Here is a 13789-nt window from a genome sequence, read left to right on the forward strand (position 1 = left end):
GAAGGAAGTGTTAATCCTTTGTCTACTAAAATGTTTCCAAACTGTTATGCAAGCCTTGGAGAACACATTTTTATTTCTCTCATTGTGTCTATTTTATTTTTTTTTGTCATTGAGGTTCAGCTTTCTTCAGGTCTCTAACGCCCAAAGGTGCAGCTAAGTATCCAATGGGAAATTCAAACCCACCTATTCATCAACCTCTTTTGCATACCACCGTGAATCACCAGTGTGACCTCCCCATGAGTAGCTTCTCCAGGTGCTTAAATAGCCTTAGACACTTGGCTCTACAGCCATGATTCTGCAAAACATGCCCAGGATATGCTCAGCTTTAGGCATCTAAGAAATCCCACTCTTCTCAGCCATCAAAAAAAAAAAGACCCAAACCCAAACCCAAACCCAAACTGTCTGCTCAGTTAGAATATAATATTTCGTTTGTACATCTTCCGTTCATGGAGAGTATGGCAGTGCATGCAAAGCTTCATTACTGTGTCTACATGGGTCCTAATTTTCCAGGGTTAAAACCTGAATCAAGTCTTTTCCTTTAGTGAGGACAAGCTGCAAAGAGCAGACAACCTCATTACAAAGGAAATCTATAAATCCTGTAGTCCTCTCCTCACCTCTGTTAACTACGTTGTTTGAGGAGAAAGCTGTTAACAGCGGCTTGTAAAAGGTATGAGTAAATGCAACCTCTATCCCCCAAAAACTTTGAAAACACGCATAAACAATAACAATTTCTGATAAATACAATGCTGTTTTACTGGATTTATGTGCTAAAGACAAGAACTACTTACAATAATGAAATGCATGGGCTTGATTCTTTATTCGCCTGAGTCACTCCATTACCTCCAGTGCTTTAAGGAAATTGCTGCAAGAGTAGAATCAGACCCTTAATGGTTTGCCCACTACCATACTGACATTACACCCAGACAATAGTCACAGAAATTTATATTTAGTTCCACAAGAACAGTACATTAGATATCCTTAAGTGTTTTATGAGGCAGGACTTTTCTGACTATTCTGACAAAAACACCAGTATGCGTAGTAACTGGAGCTTTGAACAAATATTGCAGTTATGATTTACAGCACAATTGCCAGAGTCTTCCCAGCTTCATCTCTGATGGCTACTTACTCAGGCTGTCATTTTTAGCTCCACAGATTATATCTGCCTTGCCCTCTACCACAAACACTGAATTCACTGGAGTGTGTTGCAGACAATACAGCTCTCAAACAATGAAGTATTTGTGTTCATTTTCTTCTATTTTATCTTTGGAATTCTACTATTTAGGTCACTATCTGTTGCTTCCAGCTATTCTTTCCTGACAAATTGTAGCTCTTTTTAGGCTTAAAAAGATATAATCAATGAATTCATCTATGTTATTCCTCTGGGTATAAAGGTCTAGATGTAGTAAGTGGTACACATACTATAAGGTTACATTGCCATTCCTGAACTGCAGCCCTGAGATTAATTGTGCCTTATAGGGCAAAATTTGAAGAGCTGCTGGATGCTCGCCTCTCTGAAAATCTGATACAACTAACACAATAAAACCCCAATATTGCTAAATTTCTCAAACTCTTTAAACATGATCCCTCACCAGCATGAACTGGAAGGGTATGAATGTATGGATGTATATTCCATAATACATAATTTTAGATATAGATAGGGAGAATAATGATGAACGGATCATTTACGTGATCATATCTGCCTTTACTAAAAGAAAAAACTCCAACATGAGTCTTACTTGAAAAAGATAATACTTGGATTTTAGCAAGTACCATCACTCATAGTGAAATACGTCAAGTTCTGTGGAATAAAAATTACACTCAAGTATGGGGACATATAGGAATTCCATTTACATTTAAACTTAAACTCGTTGATTGCTCTGCTCATGTAAAAAATTACTATGCTCTGAACGAAACGAAGATGAGTGCTTAAGCAAACAGTCATAAATTAATTTATAATGAAACATGACAGTCATAATTTAATTTAGAATGTATTTAAGATTGTTGTTACTATTTGTATAGGTCTTTTTTGCCTGGAGGAAGATGTGGCTTCATAGTGAAATGTCAGCTATTGAAATACCAAACTTCCTATGTGTACATGTGTATTAATTAATTAAAATGCTGTAGACACTTTCCTAAGGAAGATCTGTTGTCTGCTGCAAGCAGTCGGACAAAAGACTGCATGATTGAGGCACGTGCCGTACCAGTGGGTCACCAAGAATTTACCAGGAAGCATGAGATGCCGAGCATGACCTCTAAAATCTGTGGGGTCATGAGGCTGCTGCCCGAACTCCTTCCTCGGTGGTGAGGAGAGGGCAACATGAGACCAAGGAGTAGGGCTGCAGCTTTTGCACATCTCACCTGCTCTCCAAAGCCATTGGCTGCCCTCATGCAGCAGAGCAGCTGTCTAGGCCCACTACTGCATCCCTAAAATATGTGTTAGGCAGGCAGCTGCTTTTGTTGACGTAGGGCTAAGCTCATCGGAACCGTGGTTCAGGCACCCCTCTCTGTGTCACCGACTGCCGTAAAAGCACCCAGCAGGACTGTATGCCTGACCTATGCCCTCAGGTTAGGGGGCACCAAGCCATCTCTAGCTATACCACTGCTCTGTTGCTGGCTTTAATGTCCAGATGTTGGAGAATTAGGCAAAGGCCAAGCTTCTCATGTCTGTGCCCCTGTCAACATCAGTATGGGCTGCCCAGGGCAATGGTGAAGTCCCCATCCCTGGAGGGGTTTAAGAGTTGGGTTGACCCAGCGCTGAGGGATCTGGTGGAGTTGGGAACTGTCAGTGTGAGGTTAATGGTTGGACTGGATGATCTTCAAGGTCTTTTCCAACCAAGATGATTCTGTGATTCTGTATGCTGCTCTGGCCACTGGGCTGGGTCCGTGTCCAGCACCCTGCTGATGTGTACTCTTTTTAAGATAGATAGATACATACATATATACATAGCTAGACAGTTTATTTTTCACTAGATTTCTTCTAAATCTTTTGGATATTTCTGACCAAACAATATGAATATATATATTTTAAATACAGAAAATTCTTACCTTGTGAATTTTATTTTTGATATTGTAGAGGTTGTTCTTTGTAACTGCTTCTATGCCCTAATGAATCTTCTGCCTGCATTGACTCCACCCATGAAACTATACAGGGTTGAAATATTTCTCTATCCTTTTCACTTTTATCAAATTTGCCTAATAAAAATGGCATAGGAGTAGTTTAATTTTAACTCAAGAAACTGTTTCTCTGTTTCTAATAGCGTCAAGTAACAAAAAGAAGTAACTCTATTCAATTTGTTAATTGAGAGATGGTATGGTAGGGCATTTGGGGATAGCCAGGGTGTGACCAAAAAATCTTAGTAGTTTGTCTCAACATTCAGAAACCATGGTCCCAAGAACTTGTGATTTCTATTTGAAAAGTAATGTTTAAGAAAAAACAAATTACAGGCCTTGAAGTGTAATATCTATGCTTAAAGTAGGTATTTATGAAAACTACAATAAAAACCAAAGCCCCTCTGTTATGATTAAGTTTAATAGGGGAGGACAATGGATAGATTTGCCAATAACTGTCAAAATCAAAATTTCACACTCATCAGCAGATTCTTTAAATATGGTTAAGCAGCACACAGGAAGTATTTGGTAAATTAAGTGACAGTAATTGGTCAAAAAGTAGCTTGTGTCTTCCTCCAACTGGAAAGTTTGCAAAGGGTCCTTTCCACACCCCTCATGGAAACAGAATTCCCCTTGTCATGCATTGAGCTCTTATTTCACAGCTGACCAGACAAAAGGGGTCGGTGAGACGCTCCTGTTAGAGGATGAGCCAGCATGTTCTTACCCTGCTCTCAAGGGGAGACCAGTGGTGGCATTTTAGGCAGGCAGCTCCAGGGCCCTTTTCCTCCTGGGTGTTGAGAAAAATCAGCATCACCTCAGAAGGGCAGTAAGCTGGTTTTAAACTTGGAGTGTGCTCAAGGACACATAGTGGCAAGCATTCAGGATGTATCATTTTGTATGCTGAGCCTGGGTGGCCATCATGTGCTTAGCCTGTATTTCATGTTATATATCTACAATTTATCCCAAGTGCAAACCCGATTAGAAGTTAGTCCCTTCATATCAGAGAATGAAACCTCCCTCAAAATATATTCTCTAGGACCCATAACAGTTCCTTCCTTTCCAGTTAGTTCATCTTCTCAATTCTGAAGTCTAATTAACCCTATTATCAAAATTATCCTGGTTCCTTTACAGAATTTTTCTATACAAATACCCTGGGCAGGGAAGGGTTGATAAACTGAACACCATCCTAGCAAAAACCTAACTTTTATCTTTTTCAATAAGATTTGACATTCTTGTGTATCAGTACCTTAAAAGCCCATTTTATAACTCTCATATTTAATATTGATAGTAGAAGCCTTTTTTCATTGCTACTTTCTTGCCTAATAGTGCACCTGGCAAGTTACCCAATAGTTTAGATTTTCCTAGAACACCACAAAGACAAGCATATCCCTCAAATACATAGATCAGACTACGTTCTCAGGATAAAATTTTCACAACAGCCGCTATCTGAGGTTTACATTTATTTGTCATATGGACACGCAAATCTTCTGTCTCAGAAACTGAACACTGCTAGCAGAGGCTTGATGAGACAACAAAGAGTCTTGCTATTTCATGTTATATTATCTGTCAAGGATATTATTACAGTGTTCTTTGAAAAGCTGAAAACATTTTTCCAGGGTTAATTTTCAGTCAGAGGAGTAAGCTGATCCAACTGATCATATATTGCACAACAGCTAAAGGACAGAGAGCTGCAGCCACATGTAGTAAGTAATGCTTATTGGGCACCAGATATGGGGTATCTTTGGTGGACTTGGGGATTTGATTTCATAATCAACTAGCACCAAGAATGGTGGTTAATACAAAAGCAAATTCACTAGGCTGAAAACCAGTCTAGTTAAGTATTTGAGGACTCCACTGCAGAGGGTTGTGTGTAGAAGCACTTCTTCTACCAAGGATTTCTAGTTTAAATGGATCAAAGGAAGCACTATGTCACCACTACAGGTAGAAAACAGGCATGGCATAATTGGGTAGATTACTAAGAGAGAACGTTCAGGTAAAGTCCTTATGGAATTACGTTTCACTCCCTTTTACCAGTTTCTTTAGTACAGTATTTTCCAGAACAGACTAGAAAAATGTAAAAAAGTTTAATGATGATTTACAAATATACAATACTTACATTTTTAGGAGTTAGAAAAATGGCACATACTACAGAAACCAAAAGCTTCCTCTAATCTTTGATACATTTCAAAATTATTTATTTACAAAGAAAAATTACAGTCACTTTTCATAGTGTCACATGCTTACATATAAGCATTTCCCAGTTGAAAAATATCTCACAGCTTACCCACAGGCAGTTTTTGCAGATTGAGCTTTGCACCCATCTATCACATCAAAAATTCTATCAGCCCCTGTTAAGCTGACATGACATTGCATTTTTATGTTTTAACAGCCTTTAGTTTGAAAAATACGTACAACCCATAAGGCTAAACTGATTCATATTGTTGAGATTTCAGCTGGTGTATTTTATATTACTCATGTTTTGGTAAAATGACACAGGCTACTATTTTTAATTAGCTCAGTAACACATGTTTAGAAAAAGGTGGTCCAATTTTGTTAGCTAGGGTATTTCCAACTCTTAATGAAGGGAATTTTAAAAAAATTAAAAATAAATATAAAATGTCCTTTCAGGATGCTTTTTCACCTTATGAAACTTTGTATTAAATTCTTCCTTCACTACCTACAGTTCTTACCTAAGGTAATGGAGACAAACTGAGCACACCTTCAATCCTGTTCATTTCCATTAGTTTTCTGATGTTTGACGTTTTCTAGTTTGTTCTTTCTTTAAACCAAAACTTTTAAAATTTCTTCTACCTGAGAGCAAACATTAGTATTTCTTAGTCTGTGTGTACTTGAGAGTCTTTTTATAGATTAAAATACTTGCAATAAGAGAAATACAGCCAAAACACATACAAGTCTGGTTTCAACATCTACTTAAGTGTGTGTACAAGCATTTCCATGTTCTGATGATTTTCAGACTATACAATTTCAACATGTAACAGTATGTGAGCTCAGTACAATCTTCACTGTGTTGAAGGTAGTTTGGGACTACACATCTAAAACTGGTAGTTTTTAATTAAGACTAAATACCACCAGAGTATTAGTTCTGGTTCAGGCCAAGTTTTTTTAAACTGAGAAACAGAAAAAGCTTGCCACCAGCAGCTTTGAACACAGTTAAAAAAGTGTCTTTCAGCATTACAATATTTCCACCCCGAAAACTTACTCCATACACAAAATAAACTCCAAATTCAAGTGTCTTTAAAGAACGCCTGCATTCTGGATTTTCTTCGTGCAAGAGCTTCCTGTTTTTTTCTTTCAATCTCTTCTTGAGAGCATTTTCTATTTTTTTGTTCCACTACAGACACTGTAAATAAAAAACATGTATTAGGAGCCTTCAAGTTTGTTCAATATGTATTTTAACTTATCTCTTTTCAGTGTTTGAAGATCTATGGCAAGAGCACACTACTCTGACATACCAGGCACCCAAGTTAAAAATGGCTCATCTATCCTGTCCCCAAGGCAGGAAGGGGAATAAGATGCATGACCTTTGTAGTGCTACTGATTACTACCTCCCAATGAAAATACTGGGATGCAGACATTTGCTTCAAGGAAATTTTACTTGGCTGCCCTTCAAGTGAACCTTATGACATCAGGAGTCAACACAGGAGATGGTGATGGGTTAAGAAAATTAAGGCTATCAGAGTGAAAAGGGCTCTACAATTTAGTGAGTCAAGCAGAGATATGGGCATAGAGATGGTATAGACATAGGGGTCAGATACAGTACAGGTGTCACACAAATAAAACCAGAAAGGTTGAAAAAAAGGTCAAAAGTGGCAATAAAAATTGGCAAAGGAGACAAGAACATGATAGCTAAGTGTAATACTTTATATCTTGTGTTACAGAACTATAAATTCCCATACAATAAAATCCTGACCTCACTGGAACCAACAGGAGCACTCCCTGCACATGTCAAGAATTTTACAGTTTTATACACCTATTTCCAATTAATGAATTTTTAATAAGTAGTCTTTCAAAGTGGATAAATAAAACAAAGGGTCTCCTTGCTTCTAAAAAAAAAAAAAGTCCATGAAAAATTACATATCACTTTTTGAAAGGATCATTTAACGTCCATCTTTTTGTTACAGCAGTGTCCTTTCACCAAAAATTTAAGATGAGAACAGTTGTTTATCTGTAAAGAAAATCTATGCTATTCTTTTTCCTTCTTTATTCTCTAGAACATTCCACAGATGTGGAATGATGAGCTACCTGTCCCCTCCCTTCTCCCTTAACATCCAAAATTTGTATTTTCCATTTATCTGCTTCTTTGCTGGGGAAGAAACACAGATAAAATACTGGTTCTTCAAATAATGCTGGCTGATGGTTTGCAAGAATTAATGTGTTCGTGTTTTTGTAATAGTGCTTCCTGAAAATTGAGGTTGATACAGTAGACTCTAAATGCACATTTTATCAAAATTAACATTGATTAAAACTTCACCAAGCCATGACATCAAGTAAAAACAAGATTGACTGTAACTTGCTGGTTCTGCACTTCCCTAGCAAGTAACACCAGTGCATGGAATATTACAGACTGTCACTTGATGATGGAAAAGTGACTGACCTCCCCTCTAGATGAAAGGAAATGTTAGTGTTTAGACTGATAACACAAGACTATTTATTTCACTGGCAATTTTAGCTACAGAGCAAACAACAATATAGGCCAAGGTTTCAGAAACGTTGAATGATCTGAGGTTCCAATTTCCAGGTGTACAATAATAAAAAGAAACTGGCATTCTGTATCCCCTGCTTCCTTCTTTCCCTGCCCTGCCATTAACTGGGGTTTTACAAATTATGGCTAAATTTAATTTTTTTTTCAAAGTGAACACCAAATTAAAACACAGATTCAAACTACAGTATTTACTGTGTATCAAAATAGTAGTGTTTTTAAGTAACAATTTAAGAATATGGTCTGCTGAGTGCTACCATCAGCCTATCCTTGATCATAGTGATTCTGAGTGTCTATGGAGAGAGAGGGTAAAGCATTCGAAGAAGTGAAATGAAAATGGGAAACATACGTCCTTAACTACAGAAATTCGTAAGATGTGTCACTACAATTTTATTTTGGAGAAAATAAATCCAAATTCTCATTAGAACATTTACTAATGCCTAAACTGAATGAATATTGAAGCCTACTGTAAATTGAAACACAGTATAAATTTCTCTGACATTCGGATTACAGTAAGAAAATAAACACAGTTTAATAGTGATACAGTACAGACAAATACCTGATGTAGGCAGTGCAAAAGACTCTGAAAGATGCCTCTTGAAAGGTGGTTTCTTATTGTCAAGCATGCTGTGCAAAGTCACATTCACATGATTCTTGCTTCCTTCCAAACCCTGCAGAGTAATTCCAATGCCAGAATGACTCTCTGCATTTTCGGACCCTACATGAAGAGCACCCTGAGAATTGTTAGTCTTTTTGAACTTAAACTTTGAAGGCATAAGTGATGTTTTCTTACCAGAATTGTTATTTGACATTTTTCCCATATTATACAAAAGATCTGGGCTGTCTGGTATTTTGCTACTAAAAACATCTAATGCATTAACAGGACTTACTTCAGAACCAGTCTCTCCTGCTGGCACAGAATTTGACCTGTACCATTTTCCCAAAAGAGTCTTTGTAGAATCTTCAGAAGCAGCTTGATGACAGTTTTTAGACAGTGTGTATTTACAGTCCATGGAAGTACTCGAGATCACAGTAAGAGGACTTGAACCATTTTTACAGTTCACTATGTGACCTGTTATGGTCAGCCCACGTGTAATCTTTGAGGAAGTCCTACAAGAATCATTTAGTGAGAAAGCATCCTGTTTTGCACTTGGTTTTTGTGCCAAGAGGAGATCAGGTAGTCCTTGTTTAGATGCTGGGAAGCTGTTATCAGCATTTGATCTGGAATTAATACTGGCTCCTTGGATAGTTTTAGCTCTTTCATATCCTTGTTTAACATCCTGGCTCTGCGTCTGCTTTTCTATATCATCACACACCTGATACAACAATTCATCATCCTCAGAGTTTGCATCCCAAAGACTATCGGATTCACAAAACATATCTAATATCTCATCAGAGAATTTTGGTTCATTACAGTCATCAAATGACAGAGGACGTTTCTTTAGTATTTCAACTTGATTTGAGCGACCTGTATTAGCCTGGTTAACCACTTTAGTTAGATCATTAGGTTTCATATTGGTAGAAACACTGGATGATTGACAGAAAATACTGTGTGTGTTATCCCCAGGTTTTTCAGTCCATTGTCTATGAGGATTAGATCTTGAAGGAAAAATAGGAAGAGGGTAACTTTTACACTGAATAGCTTCATTTCCATTCTTCACTTCAGATTGTGTTGAAACAGCAGTATAGTTCAAATCACTGTTCTGAGCACTTTTCCAAACAGAATTTATTTTACCTGGCTTGACATCACATTTGCCATGAAAGACTATGGTCTCTGTCTTTGACTTCTGTGTATTATATGGCTTTTGCAAAGAAAGAGATTTTACAACATTTCGTGTGTTTTTACTAGAATGTTTCAAAGGTGAAAACTGCAAACTGTTAGATTTGTGTACACTCCCCAAACAAGTTACTGAATTGCAACTACTCCCTTCCTTTGTTCTGCTAGCATCACTGAAACAGTGCACAGATGGATTTGCAGGAATTGGTGCTTCTTCTGTACTTTTCAATTCAGGATTTTGGGTTATTTGTATCACAAAAGAGTCATCTGCCAAAAAGTCTGTATCCCAGTCATCAAAGTCATCATTAACTACTCCAGCATGAGTATTGGAGACCACCGACTGTGTCTTCAAAGAAGAGGGATTTTTTTTTGTCAATGTGCGAGTATCAGGTTTTAGAAAAGTCTGGTTCACATTTCCCAGTGCCTCTGAATTACATTGTTGCATGTCTTTAATTTGCTCAGGAAGGTGTTCCTCCTCCAAGGTGCTTTTACTTTCATGGAAACTGTCATTTAAACATGATAGTCCTTGGCTCAACTGTCCACTACACTTCTGGGTAGAGCAGTCAAAAAGAGCATGAAGGGCTATTTCAGCCTCAAGGTCTATAGACTTTTGACTGCTAGATTGACAGTGCTCTGCAGCAGGGATGCCAGTGCTCTGGCCAACTGGTTTCAGGGACAGAGCAGTATCTGTTTCAGAAACTTGACCAAGGAGTGATTTCAGGTTCTTTGTATTTACTTCATCTTCAGAATTATTTAGAGACTCTGAGGTGGTCTGAATGAAGTCATGACCAAGCTTCTCTTGTTCCTGAACAGCATCTAGCTCTACTAGATTTTTATCAAATTCCTTAGCCAATTTCATGAGTTCCTCTTCAGGATTTTTTATTTTAAGGTCCCTAGATTAAAGAAAAAAAATACAGAAAAGAAAGTCAGACCTACTGAGAAAGTTTAGCCAAGCTCAATAACACAATATGAGCTCTTCATTCTCTAGTTTAACACCTACAGAGAATATGACTGAATCCCACCACTTTCAGTGTGCAGTCAGCATGCAATCTTTTTGGTAATTCCCAAGAAATACTCCATTAAAAAGAGATAACAAGCCCAAAGTTAAAAGCATTCTGTATGCTAATGTACAATTACATGCTTCACTATACATAAAGGAACAGCACATACGTTTTTTCATGAAAGCCAAGCTGTGAGGGGCAAGACAAAACTGTAACTTACCTTGCACAACTTAACTTTGTCCTAGCTCTCACTTTTACTGCTCCAGGTGTACAGGGAATAGCATCCTCACCAATCCACGTCCCTAAAAGGGAGCCTTCATTACACGCTGCTTTTTCATCCTGAATGATTAGATTTATAATGCTTAGCAATTCAGATAAAGATTGGACTAGACACACCTTGTGTTAGTTAGTTACTAAACCAACTAAACTAGATTAAATCTGTTGAAAGACAGATATGAGCTAAACCAATACAAGTCTAGTAAAAGAACTGCAACACTGTCTCCTGATAGTTGTATCACTTTAATAACATCAATTTAAAACAAGAACTTTAATTAAAATAACAGTTTTACATCGGTGCTCAAATCTAATACTCTGTTTACTTTAGGTTTACACATAATCTGCAATATTCACGTTACAAACTGTGATCTAGTTTGGTATACTACTAAGGAGGTAGCCAAGATGTACTGTGTTTATCCACTTAAAGCAGCATTAACAGATCAGAGAATCTGCAGATCACATTCTGTATAGTTCTAGGAAAAAAACTGACTTCTTTCATTACAACTCAATTATACAAGGAGCCTGTGAAAAGAAATAAGTGAAGTTTAAAAACTAAATGAAGTTGTTTTGGAGCTTCAAAGGTCAGGCTTGGATTTGAATTCTGAAACCGAAGAGATAGTTTTAGGCAGGTTTTCTTTTTCTTTGTAAATTTTTTTTTTTTTTTTAAGAAAAACCCATGAGAAACAGATAGTTGCAAATCCTTGTATTATTTACAGCAGGGCTGTAATCATTTAAAAAGAAGGAAGTGGCATCCCTTATCAATGATTTTCCAATTCTTAAGTATAATTCGTCACAAATATGCCAAACAGTGAATACATTTTAAATGGGTCTGTCAAATAAGCAGGCATATTTTGCCAGATAAATACTACAGAACTGCTTTAGGAATGACACGTTCTCTTGCACTTAATAAAAAGCAATCAATAAGGTAGCACTCTTATTTTCACTTTCCAGGCTGTGGACATCAGGTTCACAGCAAGAGAGAGACACCAGAAGCATAGATCTCAGGATAAAAAGGCAAATTATTTAGAAAAACAAAGCAATGTTACTATGTTTATATTATTGTGGAGTCTCTCATCTGAGCCTTGTGCTTGTACTTCAGCAGTCAGCCAAGACAATTCAAAATACTTAAAAACAACTCCAAGTAAATCCAGTATGTGAAGAAACTCTTACCTTTTAACAGTTGAGTGATTAGGAATAAATAAACACAACAGTATTCCTAAGACAGGGGCAATAACTTGTATTCTGAATGTAAAGCTTTCTAAAATGGAGCTGCTGCACGTCCACTTTCTTAATACGTCCTTTTTTACAGCATCTGTGACTCATAAGAGCAACCAGTCAAATGCTATGCTCATGATTTTAATTCAATCCAGTTTTATGAACATGTTACTAGGTTTCTACACACCCAACTCTTACCATGAGACTACTGTAACTAAAAGTAGGACTTCACTAAGACTGTAGCATTATTTTGTTTTGATTACTGCAGATGCAGAGCATTGTTTTAGAACGAAACAATTACCTGAGGTGCAATACGATTAACAATTTCTGAAATTTCTACTGCGCATCTACCAGTAGACCGTTTGGTTTTTCCATTGCCTATGAAAACAAACAAAAAACCTTCTTAAAAAATGCAAACCAATTCAATTTATAAAGTGCAGTATACTTCAAATAATTCAAATACAGGTGTTAAAATCAGAGCCCGATTCAGCACTATATTGAAGAATTTATGGGTTTTTAATAAAAATAAACCCAAGCAACCAAACCATGAGAACAAGAAGGGCCCCTTTTCCCAGAAATTTCTGTAACTTTTAGCAAAGTCCCATTGCATGCCTTAAATAGGTGCCCTGAGGCCTGGGTTTTGTTTATTTTACCTAGTCTTTGTGCAATTGGTGAATGAGGATCCCAAAATATTTCTTGCTGTATATCGGTGTCATTAACAGGAGAGCTGAAAGTAGGTATTCGGGATTTCCTACTCAATGATCTCTTTGGTGTTTTATGTAAACATGACTCTGTGTAAATAGAAAGATGATCGTTATTAAAAAATAACAAATAAAAGGCCAAAATAACTTCAAACATACAACAGGACAAAGCACAAAGAAGATAGCTTAGGAACTTTCAGAATAAAAATCAAGTTCACTTATCCACATTCCTCTAATTGAAATAGGAGTATTTCCACAACTACACGTTTAATGCAGAACATGACTCTGTTTGCCAGTTACATCACCACACAGAGCATTACATGATACTGACAGCTACATGTTCACTATCTGGTAAGGATACGAACTGTTAATTCTCCTACATGAGGGAATGAATACTGACTTCAGCTTACATTAAGAGAAAACTATGTATACCTGTGTGGGAGAATATTTTGTATTCTTGCTTGCTGTGTCTTTGACCCAGAGTCTGATTTGGGTCACAACTTTAATGGGTCACCAAACAGTTCTGGGTCACAACCTACCTCTGTCTCTACTTCCTCCACTGGGCCTTTTCAGCTAGGCCTGTTAAAAGCAGGAATACAGCTTTTCAAAACCAGATAGAAGCTGCCTCCTATCAGTAGGTGAACTGAACACACTATGTGAAGCTCAACTAGTTATCCCTGCCCTTAAGAAATGACGTTGCAGATGTGGAAGCCTGCGGACATAATTTTAAAAGATGAAATTACTACGTGAGAAGCCTCTCAGGAGATGCCTGGCACTTAAGCGCTTAGCACGGCCGGGCTTTATCCTCTCCTCGAGTGGATTAGCGTCCTCAGTCAGTTCTAAGTGTCTGCTGCGGGAAGATGCTCTTTATCACTCCTTGACAAGAAGGGCCCCTTCCCACCGCACACCGACGGGGGAGGGCAGGGGATTGCACCGCACCGGCCCACTCCTCGAGGGCAGGCCGCGCCTCGCCCGCAGCTCCAGGGGTGGC

General features: G+C 37.7%; 1 protein-coding gene across 3 annotated transcripts; it reads right to left on the bottom strand.

Annotated features, from left to right (window-relative positions):
- Positions 1 to 6265: 6265 nt before the first annotated feature.
- Positions 6266 to 13783, bottom strand: ETAA1 (ETAA1, ATR kinase activator). Of its 3 annotated transcripts, none has more exons than XM_026845761.1 (6): positions 12751 to 13783; positions 12399 to 12475; positions 10827 to 10945; positions 8719 to 10498; positions 8388 to 8499; positions 6266 to 6469 (listed from the first exon to the last, which is right to left on the bottom strand). In XM_026845761.1, exons 1-6 carry the CDS (start codon positions 12953 to 12955, stop codon positions 6354 to 6356), a joined length of 2409 nt encoding a protein of 802 aa, XP_026701562.1. In that variant the 5' UTR covers positions 12956 to 13783; the 3' UTR covers positions 6266 to 6353. The 3 variants fall into 3 exon arrangements, 2 of the variants coding, with proteins under 2 accessions (XP_026701562.1, XP_026701561.1); XR_003398070.1 differs by having other exon boundaries at positions 6359 to 6469; positions 8388 to 8546; XM_026845760.1 differs by having other exon boundaries at positions 8388 to 10498.
- Positions 13784 to 13789: the final 6 nt, after the last annotated feature.

The sequence above is a fragment of the Athene cunicularia genome, assembly GCF_003259725.1.
Source record: "Athene cunicularia isolate RWA chromosome 3 unlocalized genomic scaffold, athCun1 chr3_part1, whole genome shotgun sequence".
In the NCBI taxonomy this organism is placed as follows: domain Eukaryota; kingdom Metazoa; phylum Chordata; class Aves; order Strigiformes; family Strigidae; genus Athene; species Athene cunicularia.